Source organism: Callithrix jacchus, chromosome 18 (genome assembly GCF_049354715.1).
Source record: "Callithrix jacchus isolate 240 chromosome 18, calJac240_pri, whole genome shotgun sequence".
Taxonomy (NCBI): domain Eukaryota; kingdom Metazoa; phylum Chordata; class Mammalia; order Primates; family Cebidae; genus Callithrix; species Callithrix jacchus.
In genome coordinates, this window is record NC_133519.1 from 40,592,568 (window position 1) to 40,616,658 (window position 24,091).

The 24,091-nt window shown below is 45.8% G+C and overlaps 1 protein-coding gene across 3 annotated transcripts; it reads right to left on the reverse strand.

The window, feature by feature from the left end:
• Window positions 1-14,804: 14,804 nt before the first annotated feature.
• On the reverse strand, window positions 14,805-24,068 carry GLUL (glutamate-ammonia ligase). 3 transcript variants are annotated; one of them, XM_035279759.3, is made up of 7 exons: window positions 23,953-24,068; window positions 20,583-20,761; window positions 19,127-19,288; window positions 18,239-18,385; window positions 17,727-17,854; window positions 17,327-17,526; window positions 14,805-16,634 (listed from the first exon to the last, which is right to left on the reverse strand). In XM_035279759.3, exons 2-7 carry the CDS (start codon window positions 20,746-20,748, stop codon window positions 16,316-16,318), a joined length of 1,122 nt encoding a protein of 373 aa, XP_035135650.1. In that variant the 5' UTR covers window positions 20,749-20,761; window positions 23,953-24,068; the 3' UTR covers window positions 14,805-16,315. The 3 variants fall into 3 exon arrangements, with proteins under 3 accessions (XP_035135650.1, XP_078211205.1, XP_054103762.1); XM_078355079.1 differs by having other exon boundaries at window positions 23,470-24,068; XM_054247787.2 differs by having other exon boundaries at window positions 22,794-24,068.
• Between the last annotated feature and the right edge of the window lie 23 nt (window positions 24,069-24,091).

The window sequence follows — 24,091 nt, forward strand, 5'->3', positions numbered from 1 at the left end:
AAAAAAAAAAAGCTTTAAGCTTGAAGGAAAACAAACAATTCTCTCCTAACCCTTCCTCCAAGTTCCCTCCCTAGAATAAGTCACTGATATCAGTAATTGTAGACTTTCCAGGGATAGCATACGCATCTGGAGTGAGTGAGTGTGTGTGTGTGTGCGTGTGTGTGTGTGTACACGCGCGTGCACTTTGACATACTTGCATATATACACACACACGAATGGTGGGATTCAGTATGCTGTTTTGCACCTGTTTTTTTTCACTGAACAGCATAGCTTCAATTTCCTTACCAGTGCACATAGATCTGTTTCATTCTTGTTCACAACTGCATATTTATAAATAGATGGGCCATATTATCTAATCAGTTGTTTCTTCCAGTAGTTTGCTAACATAAACAGGAGGTGATGAACTTTCCTGTACTTATGTCTTCGTGCACATATGCAAGTACATCTATGGATACATTCCCGGAAGGAGAGTTCCTAGGTCAAAATGACAGGTACATTGGAAATCATGATCAAAATTGTAAAACTACCCTCCCCAAAAGTTGTCCCAATTTACGTTAACCATATCCGAGAGGCCGCCAGTGATTTAAACTTGCCAGAAAGGTTTGGAGCCTCTCTCTACCTAAATTGTATCTGGCAAAACCAATGCCCAGACCCAAAACTTGTTTTTAAGTCTCTTATTTGTTTATTTTTCCTTTTATGCAAAAGTTGCCTTCCACACAGACATGCTTTAAAGGAGCTGGGAGAAAGTTAGAATTTAAATGAAATGGAAGAAGTTGTGTCTTTACTTTTGGAGCTTAATTTCTAGGAGAAAAGAAAGCAAACCCTTAGGCCAGGCACTGTGGCTCATATCTGTAATCTCAGCTCTTTGGGAGGCCAAAGCAGGCAGATTGCTTGAGTCAAGCAGTTTGAGACCAGCCTGGGCAACAAAGTGAGATGCCCATCTCTACAAAAAATTGAAAATTAGCCAGGCATGGTGGTGCACACCTGTGGTCCTGGCTACTCAGGAGGTTGCTATGGGAGGATAACGAGCTCAGAAGGTTGAGGCTGCAGTGAGCCTTGATTGTGCCACTGTACTCCAGCCTGAGTGACAAAGTGAAAAAAAAGAGAGAGAGAGAGAGAAAAGAAAAGAAAACATATTTTTGAACAAAAGTCACTAAGGAACTAAAACTCCAAGGGCCAGTCTTATTTTGAACCTCCCAAGTCAGGAGTTTGCATGGAGCTATTTTAAATGCTACCTTGACTCCACTGGATCTCTTGATGCTCTCCCTGAGCCTCACTGGGTTTTCACTATGTGGGTCAGGAAAGCTTTTTTGTGCTGGGTGTGAGGTGGGCAGATTACTTGAGGTCAGGAGTTCGAGACCAGCCTGGCCAACATGGTGAAACCCTGTCTCTACTAAAAATACAAAAATTAGCCAGGTGCTGTGGTGGGTACCTGTAATCCCAGCTTCTAGGGAGGCTGAGGCAGGAGAATCACTTGAACCTGGGGGGTGGAGGTTGCAGTGAGCCGAGATCACGCCATTGCCCTCCAGATGGAGGGTGATCATAGGTCCTTGGAGTCCAAAATCAAGACTTTGCTCAGCACTCCAAAGAGATCCGTAACTCTTGTAACTAAAATAAACACACATTGTTGTCACATTCCTGCGGTGTATATACATAGGGCAGTTTTCACTGTCATTTTAAAGATGAGAAAAAAGGACTCCAAGTCCTAGCTCATTGTGGGGTCAGACTTCCTGGGATCAGATCCTGACTGCTTCTTACCAGTGTGTGGTCATTGGCAAGTCATTTAACCTTTAAATTCCTCAATTTTCTTCGCTATAAAATGGAGATAGTAAGGCCTAGCACAGTGGCTCATGCCTGTAATCCCAGCACTTTGGGAGGCCGAGGCAGGCGGATCACTTGAGGTCAGGAGTTTGCCACAAGCCTGGCCAGCATGGCAAAACCCCATATCTGCCATAAATACAAAAATTAGCCAATCATGGTGATGGTTGCCTGTAATTCCAACTACTGGGGAGGCTGAGGTACGAGAATCGCTTGAACCTGGGAGGCAGAAATTGCCGTGAGCCAAGATTGCGCTGCTGCTCTCCAGCCTGGGTGATAGAGCAGGACTCAGTCTCAAAGATAATAATAATAATAAAATAATAATAAAAATGGGGATAGTAATAGTAACACCACCTCATAGAGTTATTGTGCAATTCCATTTCTTAAAAAGTCCTCTTGAGGCCGGGTGCGGTGGCTCACACCTGTAATCCCAGCACTTTGGGAGGCCGAGGCAGGTGGATCACTAGGTCAGGAGTTCAAGACAAGCCTGGCCAACATGGTGAAACCCCATCTCTACTAAAAATACAAAAAAATTAGCCGGGTGTGGTGGTGCGCATCTGTAACCCCAGCTGCTCGGGAGACTGAAGCATGATAACTGCTTGAACCTGGGAGGCGGAAATTGCAGTGAGCCGAGATCATGCCATTCACTCCAGCCTGGGCGACAGAGGAGAATTATGTCTCAGGAAAAAAAAAAGATCTCTCACCTTCCCAGCATCCCCTCTTCCCCCAAGCAATGTCAATTTCTTTTCTGTCTTGGGGAGTATTTCCTTCAAGGATTCTCAAGGGGTCCCTTTCTTGGGTAGCCCCCTCTCCCATTCCCCATAAGATTTAGTGTTTGGGCTTCACTGAGACTATCAGAGAGGTGGCCTTACAGCAGCCTTGCATTTCCACCCAGTGACCCAATCCTCCCTTGAGGCAAAGAAGCAAAAATCCTACTAACCTTGGGTCCAGGGAATGAGGCCCTCCAGGGCTAGGGAAAAAGAGAAATACCTGCGAATGGGATCCTGCAACCATTGTCAGTAAACATGCGGAAACGTTCAGAGCAGAAGCGTACTATATACTGGGTGAATGGTGCCCACATTGATTTAATTTCTTTCTAATGTTTCCCACATTTCTTTCTTTCTTTTGTTCTAATGTTACCCACATTTATTATTTCTCTTCCTTCCCTTCTTTCTTTGCCCACATTTATTTATTTGTTATTTATTTATTTATTTCTCTCTTTCTTTCGAGACTGACTCCCAGGCTGGAGTTCATGGAACGATCTTGGCTCACTACAGCCTCTGCCTCCTGGATTCAAGTGGTCCTCAGCCTCCCGAGTAGTTGGGACTAGAGGCGTGCCACCATGTCCAACTCATTTTTGTATTTTTTAGTAAAGTTGGGGTTTTACTATGTCACCCAGGCTGGTCTCAAGCTCGGGGCTCAAGTGATCCACCCGCCTCAGCCTCCCAAAGTGCTGGGATTACAGACGTGAGCCACTGCCCCCAGCCTACATTTCTTAAAATACAATTTTGATAATGAGACTGGCAAGTTTTATAATACTGACAAAATTATAGAAAATTCATTAGAGCAAAGTTTCAAGTGGTAATCAGAAACAAAAACTGTGATCATGATGAACAAATAGGCTAATGAGAGAGTTATGACAACATGGTTAGATTTTCTTTTTCAAATAACGTCTCTAGACTCACAGATAAGGACAATATTTAATTTTGACATAATGTGTCAATTTCAGCAAGATATTTGAAAAAAATCTCTTGTGAGCAAACTAAACAAGCTTACAGAACGAACTGGATACAGGAAAGTTACATAGGTGGTATCTGTTGAAACAATCGCTATTCCTAGAGCATTGATGAAGGAATTGATTGCAACCTGAAAAGAAGACTTTTGAAGTTTTGCAGCAGAATGTTCTATTGACCTGTGCCCCCATTCAGCTTTTTCATTTACTTATTGAAGAATTTATAATAATGCAGTTAAATAATCTATCAGTAACTCAAAGAGAAAGAACCAAGATAAATTCAAGAAGATCACAACGGTCTGGAAAAGATGTACCAAATCAGCAAGATGGAATGTAATCAGAATAAACTTTAGATCCTTATGATGTCCCCAAAATCAAGAGTACAAGTGGATAGATGCTAGGTTTAAGAGCAAGGTATCCCTTCTTTCAGGATTTTAATAAGACTGCAGAGGAATAGGCATGTAAGACTTCCGAAAAGTCAGTGAAATTTTTATGTTAATTAGAAATTTGGTGTCTTCTGAATAGGCATCTGCTTCTTCTGATGCTTATTCAGAAAAGATTCTGTGTCAACAACAAAAACAGACCTTTCACCAGCCAGCTCAGCTTTCATTCTTCTAAATCTTCTCTGGATTGATAACTCAGAGATTATCCATCATATAGTTGATTATCAGTCATCCTAGGTCAGTCACCCTAAACTTATTTTGTGTTATTCTCCTTTTTGACATTATTGTTAAGACATAAAAACAAAACAGCCATGAGTAGACTGTTGTCTGGATTGATAATCCAGAGAATAGTTCCCTAAGTCTGGTCTCATGGGTCTAACTTCTGAAGAGGCATCTGCTTAGCTGTAGAGAACTGGCCTTTTAAATGACTGGGCTGACAATCCAGAGAATATCTAGAGCAATGAGAGCTGAGCTGGCTGGTGAGAGATCTTTTTTGTTGTTGTTGAGACAGGATCTCACTCTGTCACTCAGGCTGATGTCACTCAGGCAACCTCAATCTCCTGAGCTCAAGCAATCCTCCCCCGTCAGCCTCCTGAGTAGCTGACACTAAAGGTGTGCACCACCTCACCTAGTTCATTTTAATTTTTATTGTTTTTATGGAGGTCTTACTATGTTACTCAGGCTGGTCTCCTTCTGCCTTAGCCTCCCAAAATGCTGGGATTACAGGCATGAGCCACTGTTCCCAGTGAAGATGGAGTCCTATCTTCAATTCTCTCAAGGATTGTCATGTGAAAGAGTCATCAGCCTTGGTCTGTATAGATTCAGAGGGCAGAATCAGAATAATGGCAAATGCTACATAGAGACAAATATGACCTCATCATAAAGAAAATCATTAAGCATTTCATAAATGGAAAGGGCTTCTTTAGAGCATATATTTGATGACTACCTAATAGTACAGCACTATATAGCAAAAGATTCTGTACAAAGGATTCCTAAACATCAGAGGCTAAACAGAGTGACCTGGGGACAGGAGTTCTTAACCCCAGTCCCTGATTAAGTTCAGGGAGACTTCGAACACTCCGAAATTATATTTAAAGCATATTTTCAAGAGAGAATATCTGTGACTGATTTGTTTATATGTCTTTTCTCCTCCTCCTCCTCCTCCTCCTCCTCCTCCTCCTCCTCCTCCTCCTCCTCCTCTTCCTCCTCCTCCTCCTCCTCCTCCTTCATCTTCTTTTCTTCTTCATCTTCTTCTTCTTTCTTTCTTTTTTTTTTCAAGAGGGAGTCTTGCTCCGTCACCCAGCCTGGAGTGCAGAGACACAATCTCAGCTCACTACAACCTCTGCCTCCGGGATTCAAGTTATTTTCCTGCCTCAGCCTCCTGAGTAGCTGGGATTACAGATGTGCACCACCATGTCCAGCTAATTTTTGTATTTTTAGTAGAGATGGGGTTTCACCATGTTGGTCAGGCTATGCTGAAATTCCTCACCTAATGATTCACCTGCCTCAGCCTCCCAAAGTGCTGGGATTACAGACATGAACTTGTTTATATGTCTTAACCTGGCTTGTTTATATGTCTTAACCAGAATGTCTAAGAGGAGAATAACCAAAAATCAGTTTAAGGTGACTGACCTAGGATGACTTTCGATTCTGAGATTCTAGGATTCAAATTCAAGCCAGGCACAGTGGCTCACACCTGTAATCCCAAAACTTTGGGAGGCTCAGGCAGGTGGATCCCTGAGGTCAGGAGTTTGAGACCAGCCTGACCAACATGGTGAAACCCCGTCTCTACTAAAATTACAAAAATGTGCTGAGTGGAGTGGCATGCACCTGTAATCCCAGCTACTTGGGAGGTTGAGGCAGGAGAATCACTTGAACCTGGGAGGCAGAGGTTGCAGTGAGCCAAGATCGCACCACTGCACTCCAGCCTATGCAAAAAAGAGCGAAACTCAGTCTCAAAAAAAAAAAAGAAATTCATACACCAACATGTTTGAGTATGAACTGCCGATGAAATTTCCATTGAGCATGTACTGGTGGGAAAAGATTCTTTATATACTTAGAACATTAAATAGTGGGTTATATTCTTCTGAAATACAGAATAAGAGAAAGGCCTCAGGCCTCCAGTCTCTTTCCCCACTCACCAGCCTCCAGACTCACATAGTCAGCGTGGAGTCGTGATGAAGGCGGGGTGGATGGAGACTAGGTCATTCGTGCCTGTTTGCCTTCCACCGAGAAGGATCAGTGCCACACCATGCCAGGCAGCTGCTGCCTCCACCAGGGATTCCTGCAGGATGCTGGCACTCAGCTAGCTCTCCCCAAGAGTGTGAGTCGAAGACCTGATGCCCAGCTAAAATGAGGGAAGAAGAACTTTTCAGGTAGCATATCCTGTCCACTAGAGCCTAAGAACAGAAGAGCAGGCAGTAGAAATGACATAGTCTCACTCTGTCTCCAGTCTCACCTCCATTTTTTTCTCTCTCTCTCTCCCACTTCTCCCGTCTTTCTCTCTCCTTCCTAATTCTCTGTTTCTTTGTTCTCCTCCCCATTCCCCTCCCCTTCTGCTGTGACCTCTAAGTTGGCTCGGCGTCATTGTTCAAGATGTTAGTTACATAACACGGCTTATGAAAGCAAAAGCAAAATAACCTGCTGCCTCCCATGCCAGGCTGGGTGAAATCCAGCATGAAAAGAAAATACTGGTATGTGGCACTCCTGGGCTTTTTTATGGGGAGGATCAGCTGAAGAGGGCTTACATGTTCCATGTGTACCAAACTTCAGATCTGTCTTGAGACTAACTTAGCCAAATTTTCTTTTTTTTTTTTTTTTTCTTTTGAGAGAGTCTCACTCTGTCACCCAGGCTGGAGTACAGTGGCACTATCTTGGCTCACCGCAACCTCTACCTCCTGTGTTCAAGTGATTCTCCTGCTTCAGCCTCCTGAGTAGCTGAGATTACAGGCACCTGACACCATGCCCAGCTAATTTTTATATTTTTAGTAGAGATGAGGTTTCACTACGTTGGCACTCTGGTCTTTAATTCCTGACCTCAGGTGATCCGCCTGCCTCAGCCTCCCAGTGTGCTGGGATTACAGGTATGAGCCACCATGCCCAGCCAATATTTTTTTTCTTTGAGACACAGTCTCACTCTGTTCCCCAGACTGGAGTACAGTGGTTTGATCACAGCTCACTGAAGTCTCCATCTACCAGGCTGAAGCCATCCTCCTGCCTCAGCCTCCTAGGTAGCTGGGACTACCATGCCCAGCCCAGTTTTAATTTTTGTGGAGATGGGATCTCACTATGTTGGCCAGGCTACCCTCAAACTCCTTGGCTCAAGTGATTGGGATTACACCTTGGCCTCCCAAAGTGCTGGGATTACAGACGTGAACGACCACACCCAGCCAAGAGGGTATCACTAAAGGACTTACAACATTAAAGGAGTCAAAGGAAACCCAAATCCTTCCTCCCTAGGATAATGCACTTTAACTTTGTCTGTTGTCTCAGGGCCAAACTGCTCGTGGTGGTATTTAAAGATAGTTCCACAAATTCTCTGATACTTCTTCCTTCAAGAAATGGAGCTTTCCCTTACTCTTGAATGTAGATGAAATTTAGTGATTCATTTTTAGCAAATGAAGTATGATAAAAGTAATGGAATGTCCCTTCCAAGATTAGCTTATAAAGGAACTGTGGCTTCTCTCTCTCATTTTCTTCTTTGGATCACTCGCTCTGGGAGAAAGCATGGCCTGGGCAGCACTGTGAAGAGGCCCAAATGGCAGGGAACCGAGCCCAGTCAGGTCTTCAGAGACTGTAGCCCTCAGTTTGGCTGCAACCCTCTAGGAAACCTCAATGCAGAAGCCCTCAGCTAAGTCGCTCCCAGACTCCTGATCCTTGGAAACTCTATATGATAATAAATATTTCTTACTTTAAGCTGCTACATTTTGGGGTTATTATGCAGCAATAGATAGTACACTCAGGATGCTTTCAAATGATGTATAAACCCTCAGGCATAGAGAGTGCTGGGCTGAGCTACCCGAGGATGATGGTTATATAGCTTGAGGACTCCTGAAGTGCAGAAGCTGGAGCCCTGGAACAGAGAGAAATGGTTCTTCCCAACCTGAAAGAAATGTATGCTAAATCATTTTATGATTAGATATTCCTATCACTACTAATATAAAATGCTGCCTCATATCCCCCGCCTACCCCTCCACAAAACCACCATGCTGTGTTAAAATATGGGCCACGTGTAGTGGCTCACACCTGTAATCCCAGCACTTTGGAAGACTAAGGTGGGTGAATCACCGGAGGTCAGGCGATCAAGACCAGCCTGGCCAACATGGTGAAACCCTGTGTCTACTAAAAATGAAAAAATTGGCCGGACGCAGTGGCTCACACCTGTAATCCCAGCACTTTAGGAGGCCAAGGCGGGTGGATCACGAGGTCAGGAGCTAAAGATGAGCCTGGCCAGGATGATGAAACCCCATCTCTACTAAAAACACGAAAATTAGCTGAGCACAGTGGCAGGTGTCTGTAATCCCAGCTACTCAGGAGGCCGAGGCAGGAGAATCCAAGGCAGTACAGCAACCTCCACAAGGCCGAGGTTGCAGTGAGCTGAAATCACACCACTGTACTCTAGCCTGGGTGACACAGCAAGACTTCACCTCAAAGAAAAAAGCAAAAATTAGCTGAGTGTAAGTGGTGCACATCTGTAATCCCAGCTACTCCAGAGGCTGAGGCAGGAGAATCACTCGAAGCCTTGAGGCAGGGTTCCAGTGAGCCAAGATTGCACCACTGCACCCCAGCCTAGGCGACAGAACAAGACTCTGTCTCAAAACAAAACAAAACAAAAATGGCTTGTTCATCTTTTTCCATGCTCCACCACTGACTTCAGCTGAGAAACTTGACGACAAATAACACATCGTAAGTTGGAGGAGCTCTTTACCCTCCATGATAGCACGTTTAACCCCAAACTGCTTAACTTCAGCTTCGGGTGTGATGCTTCACAGCATAAGATTCTAAATTTGGAAAGAATTTTGGGGGTGTCATAGCTTATCTCAGGCTGATTTTGTAAAGAATGGTGTCAGTTCCTGGAGGAGTGAACCATTTAATGACACAGATCCTCTAAGTATATTTCCAACCAACCTCTTCCAAGAGAAGGGAAGAACCTGGAAGACTCAGCAGCTTCCAGGATATAGCATTTCAGATGCCCACCCCGAAGGCCCTGCATTTGACATGAGGGAGAGGAGGATATTTCTAAGTTATGAAATGCAGGAGTGGGGCAGCTCATACACAAACCAATAACACCTATGATTAATGCTATGATTAATAGGCCTCACACCCCAGCCTTCCTTCTACCTACTTTCTTTAGCCAGTGACACAGTAGTGACCTTTCTCTGATAATGTAATTCAAATAACATTTATTGAAGGCTTCCTTGGCTAAGTGCTAGGCCATATGAGTATTTATATGAAAATGTTGGCAGGGCACGGTGGCTCATGCCATAATTCTAGCACTTTGGGAGGCCGAGGCGGGTGGATCACAAGGTCAAGAAATCGAGACCATCCTGGTCAACATGGTGAAACCCTGTCTCTACTAAAAAATACAAAAATTAGCTGGGCATGATGGCGCATGCCTGTAGTCCCAGCTACTTGGGAGGCTGAGGCAGGAGAATTGCTTGAACCCAGGAGGCGGAGGTTGTGGTGAGCCAAGATTGTGCCATTGCACTCCAGCCTGGGTAACAAGAGTGAAACTCTATCTCAAAATAAAAAAAAGCGTTAACAGGTTGATAGTTTCAGAATCTTAGACTTACCTAGGAATGAGCCTGGTGGTGGATTGTTTTGGGTGATGGGTCTTCTCTTGCAAGGGAAGCTCTGGAAAAGTGCGTTCTCTTACTGTACTGTCTCTCTAAATTTAGCTAATTAGATCACAGGTTCTTTCCCAGAGTCCAGGCAAGAGTTCACTTCTTCCAAAAAGAAAAAAAAAAATCCTTTTCCCTCTCCTCTTACAATGTGATGTTGTATTTCATTCTGTAGATTATTTAAACAGTTACCAAAATCATTTGAGAATCAACTGGGATACATAGCAACGGGCCCAGAAGTCCCACTCCATTTGGTGCTGCCAGTGACAACCTTTAGCTGTAAGAGGAGGGTTATAAGAGAGACTTGACCGTTCACTTGACCACTCCTCATACATTTGCTTTCCCCAACACACCAAAATAGTGCCTATTTGATGCCCATTTCATTTGATTATTCATTTTATTCATATCTTAAATGCCTATTCAATTTAATGTCAATGGAGGAGTAAAATAGAGTCAGAGAGAAGGGGTTATTCTAAACCTTTATTGAAAGGTGAATATGGAAAGGCTTCAGCACAGAGGATAGATTTAGTGACTGAGTGACCACTGGAGTTTAACTAATAGATCTGCTGACTCTGCTGTATAGTGGGGGAGACAGCCTGCAGTCTCAAGACAATGCAGGTAACTCAATCAGAAATCCATCAAAAAGAGGACAACTTGCTCAGGTACGAGGCCCCTCAAAATTAACTCATCAAATGACAAGAGGAACTGTGTGGACACTCCCTCTGTAACATGAGTAGGATATCACTCCCCTATACCAGAGGGGCTCCAGGCAGTCAATCATGCACAAAGACGGAGTCGTTACTGACAGCACCTGACATCCTCCTGTCCATGAAGCATGGAAGAGTGGGTGATTAATTGGAAAGAGTTGGCAGCAGAACTTTAAGCACAATTACACCTTCTACATCTCACCACTCCCCATTCCTAGTGACAACTTTCTCAGCTCGGCAAATTCTCGTGTACTGTTTCTGGAACATATATTCCTAAATTCTTGCCTCCTTTATAAGATGCTGTATCTTGGGCAAAAGGCATATGTATTGTGCTTATATTGCATATCTAATGTGTACAGATATGCATAGTCTCACAAATATGGCATACTTTTAGATTATGCATGTGTATGAACATCCATCTTCATATTGTGAAAAGAAATCAAATTTTTTATTTGCTTGTGTGCATGTGTGAGATGGAGTCACACTCTCTTGCCTAGGCTGGAGTGCAGTGGTGCAATCTCGGCTGACTGCAACCTCTGCCTTTTGGGCTCAAGTGATTCTCCTGCCTCAGCCTGCCAAGTAGCTGAGATTCCAGGCGACCACCACCACGTCCAGCTAATTTCTTTATTTTTAGTAGAGATGGGGTTTTACCTTGTTGGACAGGCTGGTCTTGAACTTCTGACCTCAAGTGATCTGCCCAACTTAGCCTCCCACAGTGATGGGATACAGGCATGAGCCACCGTGCCTGGCCTGAAGTAGAAATGGCAGGGCTCTAATCAGCTCAGATTATTTACAGTAGAAATGTACCCAGAGTCTTGGAGTTAAATGATGACCTGCCACTTTATTTATTTAGAGATGGAGTCTTGCTCTGTTGCCCAGTCACTGCAACCTCCGCCTGCCTGGCTCAAGGGATTCTCCTTCCTCAGCCTCCCGAGTAGATGGGATTACAGGCGCCCACCACCACACTCTGCTAATTTTTGTATTTTTAGTAGAGACAAGGTTTCACCATATTGCCCAGGCTGGTCTCAAACTCCTGACCTCTGGTGATCTACCTGCCTCAGTCTCCCAAAGTGCTAGGATTATAGGCATGAGCCACCACTACCAGCCTAAACTGCCAGTTGACATCAGTTATGTTTTCAGTTTTTTGAGACAGGGTCTCATTCTGTTGCCCAGGCTGGAGTGCAGTGGCACAACTATGGCTCACTGCGGCTTCAACCATCTGGGTTCAAGCAATCCTCCCACCTCAGCCTCCCAGGTAGCCAGGACTACAGGTGCATGCCATCATGCCCAGCTAATTTTTCATACTTTCTGTAGAGATAGGGTTTCGTCATGTTGCCCAGGGTGGTCTCAAATTTCTGAGCTCAAGTGATCCACCGCCCTTGGCTTCTCAAAGTGCTGTGATTACAGGCATGTGCCATCATGCTTGTCCCCAGTTACAACTTTTTTTTTTTTGAGATGGAGTTTTGCTCTTGTTGCCCTGGCTGGAGTGAAATGGTACAATCTTGGCTCACTACAACCTCCACCTCTCAGGTTCAAGTGATTCTCCTGCCTCAGCCTTCCAAGTAGCTGGGATTGCATGCATGCACCACCACACCTGGTTAACGTTTTGTACTTAGTAGACATGGGATTTCACCATGTTGGTCCGGCTGGTTTCGAACTTCTGATCTCAGGTTGATCTGCCTGCCTTGGCCTCCCAAAGCTCTGGGATGACAGGAATGAGCCACTGTGCTCAGCAGTTATAACTCTTAAAGCAACATGGGGCTCGTGGTAGCCTGATTACAACCAGAATTAATTGAGTAAGTAATCATTATTTTCCACAATACACTCCCACAAAGTTTTAAGTCCTACCATAATGTCTGTAGCAAAAATAATCAACATTTTCAATTTGTTTTCTGGGGTTTATTTTTGTTGTTACTGTTGTTTAGGCAAGGTCTCACTCTGTCACCCAGGCTGGAGGGCAGTGGTGCAATTGAAGCTCACTGCAGCTTCAACTTCCTGGGCTCGAGCGATCCTCCCATCTCAGCCTCCTGATAGCTGAGACTACAGGCATGCAATTAAAAAGAATTTTTTTTGTAGAGACTGGACCTCACTATGTTGCCTAGGCTGGTCTCAAACTCCTGGGCTCAAGAGATCCTCTCGCTGCAGCCTCATAAAGTGTTGGGATTATAGGCATGAGCCACTGCCCCTGGCCTTGATTCTTTTTAAGCTCAGTAAAATGGACCTTTGTCTTGCTGTCATGGCCAAAGTTAAAACACAGTCAGATAACAAAGATCTCATAAAGCTCACAAAACTAATACTTAAAAATAATTTATTGGCCAGGCACAGCGGCTCACACCTGTAATCCCTGCATTTTGGGATGCCGAGGCAGGTGCATCAGGAGGTCAGGAATTCAAGACCAGCCTGGCCAACATGGTGAAATCCCGTCTCTACTAAAAATACAAAAATTAGCCGGGCACGGTGGTGCACACCTGTAGTCCCAGCTACTTGGGAGGCTGAGGCAGGAGAATCGCTTCAACCCAGGAGGTGGAGGTTGCGCTGAGCCAAGACTGTGCCATTGCACTCCAGCCTGAGCGAGTAAGACTCCCTCTCAGCAACAACAAAAGGCCCTCACAGCACCCATCCATGGAATTCTTCTAAATTCCCTATGGCTTGTGCTGTCACTTAGTCGTTGTTCTAGTACCTGGCAAGAGGATATAGGGGAACTCATGTTTAAGGAGTTAATGGAGACCTCCTCTTGTAAATACTGGCCCGGCTCTTTAAGGTTGAAAGCTTGGTCATTATTCTGTATACTCTGTCACTGATAAAAGTTATCACATAACCTGGGTGTCTGCAAGTGAACTATAAAAAACACCTTAGAAATACACAGGGATTGCACTGTGACCTGTAGGTCAAAGCAAACTCTAGGTGAGAGGGTGGAGAAACAAATATGCTGGTTGTTTCCACCTAGATTCTGATCCTGTGAATTTAAAATTCCTTCTCATGCCATCGTTTTGTCAGAGAATTGATGACAAAGAACAAAATCCAAAGAGCTCAGATCACTGCCTTTTCAGTTTAGTGCTTACACTGTGTAGGATACACTAGCTAATGTATCTTGGTAAGGGTGACCAAGCAAAGGCAAGACAACTTCAGGTGGGGAGGTGGAAGTAGAGACTCACTGGAAGTAAGAGTAACTGCATCATTTAACAACGAATTCAGGAAAATGCTAAGGATGAAGGAGGGTACTCGATAACCATGCTGAAACAACAGGTGCAAACCAGGCCCACGCCAGCAAACTAACAGGTGGATGACTCTACTTTGAATATTCAATCATATCAGGAGCCAACTTTCTTAAGGAAACCATGAGTATCTAGGATTACTTGACTAGTGTAAAATACACACCCACACCAGAAGAACTCGTGTCATCTCTAAAAACTATCATAGATGCCTCGAACTGATAGAGCATACTGCCTTTTAAAAACAATCACTATTGCCCACATTACTCTTATTAGTAGTATTAGTGATATTAATATTGCATGCCAATGTCTCGAATAACTGCTTTTTGCTAGGTATGTGCACAGCATCATGGGAACTGGAGGGAGCTTTTACCCAACCTCATGAGAAATTAAGGTTAGAATTGGCAAGAATAAGGTGGAAGAACTTCCAAGTACACAGTCCAAGATAGAGCAAGGGACAAAGGCCTAGGTGACAACCCAGAGCTTTTGAATCACAAGCAGTGCCCTGCTCTTCCACAAGGAAAGAAACACCCAAGGAGAAGCCCATACCGAGGGCATGGCCAGCCTTGTAAGGCTCCTCAGCCAGGGTAGGAGGAGAGTTAATATTTGTTATTTAAATGAATCACTGACAGCAGGCAGAAAGTAGGAATTGTGAAGCCAGTTAATCATACATTAAGTACTTCAGGCTGTTGTGTCTTAGGTCAGGAATGGTCAAAACAATGTTATGGTAAAGCCAAAACCAAACTCAGGAGAACACAGCAAGGCAGAGTGGGGGTTGTACCCTACAAAAAAACTCTACCTAGGAAATGCCAAGATGTGTAATATTAAGTTTAGGTGAAAAACTTAATCCCAGAAATCCCACAAATACCCAAGTTAGAGAGGTCCAGGAAAGGGCTGGTCAGCAACATCACTCAACGTTTAAAAACTCAACTTGAGCTTATTTTGGCTCTTAAAAAAAACAAACTTGGAAAACGCTCCCCTTTCTGACAGGAAATAAAGGAATATAATGGCACATAGGGATTCAAAAGAACCACAAACACGTCACAGAGATCTTAGGTTAGGCTGATTTATAAGTGCTGCTCTGGGCAGTTACAGAGTTTGTTTACAATGAGGAGTTACTTGACTTTGAACATACTGTACATGGCAATTAGAAGTCGTCATGGCAAGAGAAAGTCACAGCTGGCCTGCCTCAGCCAACACAAGAACCAGAAAATGGTAGGGGAAGTAAAGGAATAAAGGTGGAGTTTGTTTCTTATTACAAAAGAAAAAAATAATTTCTCAGCAGTCTTAACAAAGAGATGGAAGATTTCACACTGGGAGGAAGACACCAGGATACAAAATTACAAGCGTTTTGGCTCCAGCGCCGTCCCCGTCTCCACCAAGAGCAGAGGCAGGGGACAGCTGAAGCAACAAGCAATTCTGTAAAAATTACCTAGAAACCCTACAAATTTGATTAAACTCTAAACTTCTGTAATTTTGCTTTTTAAAAAATTTAATATCAAAAGGCCTGCTTTAGTGACATGCTATTTCTACCAGAAAATAACCCCAATACCCCCTCTGTCAGTAACATGCTCAAGTTGACCAGCCAACTCTTATCTCTAACCCATGTGGACAAGTGTCTTTTAAACCAGTCACGGACAGCAAGTAGACTGCTAGTAACATTTGTCACGTTAACCAGTGTCCACCTTCTCCAGAGGGTGGGCAGGACAGAAACCCTAAAGTGGTCTTGAGGGCCTAACCCGCAGATCACCATCTTTCTAAGAACCACTTCCCTCACTCCCTACTCAAAAGGAGATATTTAATTTCTAATCCAGACTCTCTGCTTCAAGTGTGGTACCCCTGTGACCTGGTTTTTTCATTTAGCAAAACACACATTGTCCACAAACCATATATATAATTTTTTGTCTTTACATTTAAATATAAAAATACTATTCTGCTTTGTGTAATAAATCAAGGACCAAGCAATAAGAACCTTTTCTTCTTTCAAGGTAGGGATATCCATCAGCTTACTGAGCTTTGTGTTCAGAGCAGGGCATTTAGTCCCAAGCCAGGCTAGTCCCACAAACAAGAGACCAAGGCCATTCGCCCTGATTCCAACCCCTACCTTCTCTCCTAATTCCCACTTTCAACAGAAAAGTTGGTTATAATCTTAAGAAAAGTTTCCACCACGAGGGCAAGTCCCAACCTAACTCGAGTAACCCAGGTCTTCCCGTTTCAGCTACCTTGAAGTCTCCCTCTTGCAAACCTGCTCTGTCTGGACAGCTATGCCTATTGGACAGGTGCACCCCATTAAATGGAAGCAGTGGTTATGTTTCCCCTCTTTCCTCCCCACTAATGCACTAAAAAGCTTCAGTGATAGGGAAAAAAAGGAGGGTGGGTGTGAAGAAATTATTAACTTGACCCCTCTATCCCAGCCGAACAAAGAAAGCAAGATTAAATGGGCACAAGGAAAAAAAAGACCTTGATATTCCACCCTTCAAGTTACAATTGGGACAACTAGGGGGGAAGAGTTGGAGTGGGATGAAGAACTAGGAGGGGCTCGACAGCTGGAGGTCTAGTCCACTTAGTTTTTGTACTGGAAGGGCTCATCGCCGGTTTCATTGAGAAGACACGTGCGGATGAGGGCTTCCGTCACCGAAAAGGGGTCGCAGTTGGCAGAGGGGCGACGGTCTTCAAAGTAACCCTTCTTCTCCTGGCCGACAGTCCGGGGAATGCGTATGCTGGCGCTACGATTGGCTACACCAGCAGAGAAGTCGTTGATGTTGGAGGTTTCGTGGAATCCAGTTAGGCGTCGGGCATTGTCCAGGCCTCCCTTGGGATCATAGGCACGGATGTGGTACTGGTGCCGCTTGCTTAGTTTCTCGATGGCCTCCTCAATGTACCTAGAGGAAACAGAAAAGAGGGAAGTCCAACCTTGTCTCCAGGAAACAGGCCCTTCAGGGCAGGAGCAGGTATGGAGCCAAGAGTGAAATGCACCAAAATGTATGAAACCAGTGTAACAAATACTTCATGAGGGCTGTGGCTTCGTCGTCTTACCTGTGTGTCTCAGTGCTGAGAATTGAGCCCAACAAGCAGTAGAAAGTTACTATTTGTTGAAAAGACTAATCATTTAAACTTTCTCCCGCTCATAAGCTTATCCATATGCCTGTCTTGTTACTAATTTAGTTCTTAAAGATTTTCAAGTACATGAATTTGTCAACTTTTCCCTGTCACCATGCTTAATTCTTTTTATGTCACATATATCATATATATTACTACATATTTATATCAATACTTATGTAATGATATGTGACATACATATCATTATACACATTATAACAAATAATTGTTAATTATTTATCACTGTGAATCAGAAGTATTATTTGGTATTTTTCAAATAGGAACAAAATGAGAGGATTTGAAGGTAAGCGTCAACAGCTAAGGTATGTCCAGACTGGGAAAGTCAAGCTTACTCATCCCTGGCAAAAATTTGCAAGTCATCCTGCAAAGGAGACTTTGCTGAGAGATTGGTTAAGCCCCTTCTCAAGTTTTCTGCCACAGGAGACTAAAGATGGCCCCAGCAGAAGGTACTCACTTCAGACCATTCTCCTCCCGCATGGCCTTGGTGCTAAAGTTGGTATGGCAGCCCGCACCATTCCAGTTCCCAGGAATGGGCTTAGGATCAAAGGTTGCTATCACTCCAAAGTCTTCACATACACGATGCAAGATGAAACGGGCCACCCAGAGATGATCTCCCATGCTGATTCCTTCGCAGGGTCCAATTTGAAATTCCCACTAGAAGCAAGAAGTTTGACCATTAAAACAAAGCCAACTGCTCACTCCAACTCAGAAGCTCCTAAACCTGTTCTCACCTCTACTCCAACCCCACTCTTAGGTTTTGGGTTAGGGAGTGGTGTTATCAGTAGCCCTTACTAGCTAAAGTCCTGTGTGCACCTACCTACCCTTCTTCAATGATGGATTAGAGCTCTATTTACCTGGGCAGGCATGACCTCGGCATTAGTCCCCGCAATCTTGACTCCAGCATACAAGCAGGCACGGTAATGGGCCTCCACAATGTCCCTGCCGTAGGCTCTGTCTGCTCCCACACCGCAGTAATATGGACCTACCGAAAAAGCATCAAAACAAAACGCTAAGAGTCAGGAAATTCAGAGAATCCCAAAGTCAGAGATAAGAAGGCTCTTCAGACTTGCCCTCCTGAATCACTATCCTTGTCTTCATCTACCGCTGGGGGCAGAGGGCAGAGTGCAGGGGAGGGGCAGTAGGGGAGGTCCTCTTCACCACAGCTTCAGTGGAGCCAACGGGTCCCTCTGAAACCTTGCTTTATACATTTATATCCACTTTTGGATTTTGGTGATGTGAGGGCTGTTACACCTTTACTATATTATTTTGCTGCTTGTTTCAGAAAGTCATTCCGATCCCTGGGAAGGGGCCTTCCTGGACAGTTAGACACTTCTGGGAATTTCACCTCTAACCCAAGAAGACTTACCCTGGGGTCCCGGGAAGCCATTGGAAGGCCAACCAAAGGGGTGCCCATCTGTCCCCATGAGAGTATATTCCTGCTCCATGCCAAACCAGGGGTGCTGATTGCTCACCATGTCCATTATCCGTTTACAGGTGTGCCTCAAATTGGTCTCTAGAAAAAGAGTCAATAATATGTCATCAGGGATCTAAAGACATAGGTGCTAAATCCCAATGCTGATGGGAAAACAGTCCTTGGATTCTATACAACTGAGGTGTGCATTACAGGCTGAACTGACCAAGTGTAAGCCCTTGAGATCCCTGAGTCACTGAGTCAGAAAAATGAGAGAAGGTGTTAACGCACATCTGTAGGAAGACTCTGGAAGACTTCAGTTTTAACTAAACTCAATTACAAGCAAGGCACATGGGAGTGGAATTAGAACAGGGCAACTTTCACCTTATCTGCATCTGGCCACCTCCCAAGCACTAAATGCCAGAGGCACTTAACCCTTTAATCACAAGACAGCTGCTTCTGGTTATCAGACGGATTCTTCATTTCTCAGGCACTTGGAGCCATTCTGTAATTTTTGAGAATCATTTGTCCATTGGTTTACAGGTGTCCTGGCCTACATTCCAGGCAGGAGGGCTGTCACTGGGGACTGCACTGGGAAATAGATCTGGATGAATCCAACGCTATTTTACGTAACAGAGGAGACCACAGAAAGATGGGGCATATTATCTCTTCCTCAAAGCGGACATTGAGGAAGAGATGAACACCCAATCACTCAGCTTCTTAAAATAGTCCTGAAATAGCCTAGCCTTCCCAATACTGATTCCAGAATGTCTTCTCCCTCCCCTTCACAGCATTCACAGATTGGGGTGGGGGGGGGTGCATCCACAGCTGCGCTATACATACCTGCAGGCTTTCGATTGTACTTGAAAACTTCACACAGCACCAACTTGTTAGGGTCCTTACGGAAAGGGTCCCGAAACATGGCCGCAGGCACGAGATACATGTCACTGTTGGAGCCTTCAGACTGTAAAGTACTAGAGCCATCGAAATTCCACTCAGGCAACTCTGGGGTAAAAAGAGGGAAAATTAAATTTAAAATGTACAGCTTTTCAAGAAATGTAAATACAGCCAGCCCTTCACTCGCTTTCCCATCTCTAAAGATCTCTTTTCCAGGAAGTCACTAAGGCCTAAATACCATCATTAACATGTATACCCTGGCACCTGTACCTGATCCTACAGCCCTTCCTATCTAAGTTCCAAGTAAAACCATTGCATCACTTCCTTAGGAAAAATCCCTCCGACATTCCCTTCCTAAATGTCTTCCAGGAGACAAACTGAAGCATTCTGCCATCACTACCATTGTATCAGTCACTTAAAATACTGAGATAGTGAAGGATTCTGATTCTTCCATTAGGCAACGTATCACTTCCTCCTCCTAATTCTCCTACTGTGTTCTAGCAAGTTATGTCCTTGTTTTTATGTGAGGCAACAGACAACTAGCAGGATGACTTACTCAAGGATGCTCCTTATCACCTGTCCACCTTTCCCACTCTCTTTTAAAGGCTGTTTTGTCTCTCTAGCTGACCGAGTTCTCAGAAGGAGAGACCAGACTCTCACTTTTTATCTTCAGTATCTGTGCAGTATCTGCCACATAGCAAGTACACAAAATAGGCTTTATATTATGAGCATTCACTCATTCAAAAAGGAAAAGCAAGCTATCCTCAACTAGGTTAAGAGGTGATACTTTCCTTTGGCCCCTCTTCAGAAGAGGGAGGACTATGGCTTGTCCTAGACTAAAAAAATTAAGGTCACAATAATCTAACTGTAGCTCCTACAGTTGCCAGCTCCTATAGTTGGCAATTAGACAGTTTAAGAATATCCAAAAGGAGCATCAACTAAAAATTAGTCCTATTTAAAAACCATTTTAGATCACTTGCTTCACATCTAGAAACCCAGTGATAAGAGCATTAAGCACAGTTTTCTAAGAGTTTATAAACTAGATGGCATTCTCAGGTTAGAGCAGTGGTTTTCCGAGGGTGCCTTAGAGCCAGGTAAGTGGGGATGCCCAGGGTGGCAGTCTCTAAGTCTCCCCGGCCAACTCTCCACAAACCAGACTTAGCTTTTCTTCAGTACACTGGCCTACATGCACAATTCCATTTAAATAAAGGGTTCCATTGTTGCCCAGCTTTGAGGCAGTGTAGGAGCTTAATGCTGACTGAAGAAAGCCTGAAAAGCTCTGCCTTACAAAAGCTTTACAAACAGAATAAAGAAGCCTAATCCAGAGGCTGGGTCGAAGGCTGACGCCCACCCCTCCGCAGATCCCACCCAACGTGTGCTCCACTCTGCAGTGCTGTCTCACCTTCCACACACTTGGGCTCACTGTCCAGGGTCCGAGTCTTGCAGCGCAGTCCTTCTCCAGTACCATCGATCCAGATATACATGGCCTGGACTTTCTCGCCCTGAGGCAGGGACATGTACACCTGCTTGATGCCTTTGTTTAGGTGGGAACTTGCTGAGGTGGTCATGGTGGAAGGTGTTCTGGAGAGAAAAAAAAAATTGTTAACTCCCACTCCAAACTGATCCCTTATAAAAATGGCTCAAGAGGGATGACTGAATCAAAAGTCAGAGCGTAAGTGCCAACTCCTTGCCCTGTGGAAGTCAACATGCAGAGGGTTATGTTTACTCACTCTTTCAGGGGGATTAGTTTTATAGCAGGCAACAATCTCCCTTATAATAGGCTGTAAAACTCATGACCACCTTCTGAAGCAATTATAACAGACGCCTTTTAAAGAAAAGATCAGGCCCTTGGTAGTAACTCTTCTTTTTTTTTTTTTTTTTGAGATGGAGTTTCACTCTTGTTACCCAGGCTGCAGTGCAATGGCGCAATCTCGGCTCACCGCAACCTCCGCCTCCTGGGTTCAGGCAATTCTCCTGCCTCAGCCTCCTGAGTAGCTGGGATTACAGGCACGCGCCACCGTGCCCAGCTAATTTTTTTTTTTTTTTGTAATTTTAGTAGAGACGGGGTTTCACCATGTTGACCAGAATGGTCTCGATCTCTTGACCTCGTGATCCACCCACCTCAGCCTCCCAGAGTGCTGGGATTACAGGTCTGAGCCACCGCGCCCGGCCAGTAGTAACTCTTAATGCCTCTGCACCCCTGAGCTCAGAGGCCTGAGTGCCACATAAGCTACTGCAGATCGAAGGCTTCCATGCCAGAACCTGCACTTGTGAGGACTAAGGTGTATTCCTTCAGTGTAGCTGAGGTAACACCATAAACTATCCAAATACTAAGTATCAGGGGAAACAAAAACCAATACAAAAAGTTTACAAAACATAGAACTTCTTCCCATACAAGCAAAATCCAGCCACAGAAAAGGCTTCTCTTTCACGATTTGTTTGCATTTTCTCTTTGCCTTTCATCCTAGCTGTGGTCTTAACTGAGACCCAGCACTCCTCACCAATAAAAGAAAACCCACTACACGTTTAAATTTGAAGATGAAACAAGGTTACAATATATTTTTTTAAAAGGCTAGCAGTTTCCTACAATATAAGCTGACTCAAGCCAGATTCTAAGAAGCATGCTGCCATAATTTCCACAGGTCTCACAAAGTCTCACTTAAGAAAATAGGCGAGAATCACAATGCTACATGGAATTCCACTAGAAAACTTCAAGTAGTCAGAAAATTCCCACTTCTAAATTCAAAAGATCTGGAATGTCAAAAGCCAGGAGGCATGCTTAAAACTGCCAGCCACTACCACAAAACCTCTGAAGCCACAGCAGCCTCAACACAGGAGGAAACGTTCTCTCCCTCCCGCCTCCCTCTGTGGCCAGGGTGGCTAGAAAGGGAACACATTGTTTTCCTCCAACGACTAAGGCAACATTCTGAAGTACAGTGGCAAAGTTTCTATGGGCAACCGTCCATGTTTGCCCAGCTGAAAACCTAACTGCTTCTTCCCTCCGACAGCCTCCCCACCCTTCCCCTTGGGGGAGACCAACACCCCAATACTGCCTCTAGATGACTCAGCCGGCCAAATCCCACTTCCCATCTCCATCCCTGATCCCTTCAGCTCCCGCTAAAAGCTACTACCGACTGAGGCAGGAGGATCACCTGAGGTCTGGAGTTCGAGACCAGCCTAGCCAACATTATGAAACCACGTCTCTACTATAAATACAAAAATTAGCCAGGCGTGGTGGCGCACACCTTTAATCCCAGCTACTCGGGAGGCTGAGGCAGGAGAATTTCCTGAACCCAGGAGGTGGACGTAGCAACAAGCCGAGATTGCACCACTGCACTCCAGCCTGGGTGACAGAGTGAGAATCTGCCAAAAAAAAAAAAAAAGCTACAACCCAATTTCTTGCAATTTCTCCTCTCTAACCTGTTACCTCCACCAATATCGTGCACACTTTGTCCTAAGCCTCAGTTTTGGATCTCGCTTTTTTCCGGGAGCTGGGTTGGATAAAACTTGCCGCGGTGCCAACTTTATATGGGGGTAATGGAATTCCGAAGTTTTTAGCCGTTTCTGCAGCTGCCATCAGCTCTGGGGTCGTCCTCCCTGCCCCCTCACTCACCCCAGCCTCAGAAAGTCAAGCATATCGTTGGGTTTGCCCTCTTTAGCTCTCCTTTTTCTGGAGAGGGATTTGAGCCTCTCCTCTTTCTCAGACTCTAGCTGGTCCAAGCACCGGATCTTTCTGGGCGAGGGCGATGGAGAAGGGGACCGAGAGCTGCCGGCCCCGGAGGTGCCGGAATGGGCAGGTTGGGTTAAGGTCTTAATCTTGACTCGAGATTTCTCCCCGGTGTTCACGGAGTAGGCGATGAAGCCGAAGCAGTTAGAGGGCGACCCGGAAGAGTCTGACTCCTCGTCTTCATCATCTTCATCCGTTGCTTTCTTCGTGGACTTGCGGCTGGGGGAGGATCCCCACTTCCCGCCCCCAAGGGAGTTGGAATAATCCACTTTGAGAGCAGGCCCTTCCCACTGAAATGTCCCTAAAGTGGGCGCCCCGCCCCTTAGGCCCCAGTCCGGATCTCAGGGCCGCACGGAGGGGACCATACCACACCGCGGAGGAGTAGGGGGTCCGGGGGAGGGTGGGGCGCAGGCTGGAGGGAACGCGCGCGCGCGCGGCTGCTGTCTCCGCCGGGTCCGAAGTCTCTACCGACGGCGCGGAGGCCCGGGCTCTCCATTGTTCGGTCACACTGGAAGACCCCCGAGACCCCGAGGCGGGAGCCGGCCGCGCAAACAACGCTCACCGTTACACGCCGCAATCGAGGCGTCTCAACTATCGCCGGAACCACGACAATTGCTCCGAAAGCGCCACCACGATTAAGGCGGCGAGGCGCCCGTGCCCACCGAGCGCCCTGTTCTCTCCGCAGGGGAGAGCACCGCCGCGAGCCCAGGGCGCGGGCCGGCCCAACGGCCTCCAGGGGCGGCGCTTCGGCCTCAAGTAGTGAGAAGAAGATCAAAACAAGTCACCCCGCCCTTCCCAGAGCCGCGCCAAGGGCGCGCCCCACCAGCGCCAGCTCCGACGGGCCCCGGCCACCGGCGGCGGAAGCACGCGGGAGGAGCGCTCGCGCCGGACCCCAGGCCCGGGCAGCAGAGGCCGCGGCGCAGAGCTGGGACTGGACGGGCAGGCGGCCGGACCGAGCCGAAAAGAGAGGCTGGGCGGCGCGCCTCGCGGGGCGGCAGGGACGGCGCGTGTCGTGCGGGTGCCCCCGGCCGTCCAGGGGGCTTACCTGGGTGCCGAGCAGGCGGGCGGGGAAAGGCAGGCAGGCCGCGAGAGCGAGGTGAGGAGAGGAGAGGAGGCCACTGCGCTGCTCACGCGCTCCGCTCTTCTCCCACTCTCGACTCCGCTGTGCCACCCGCGGCCCCGCA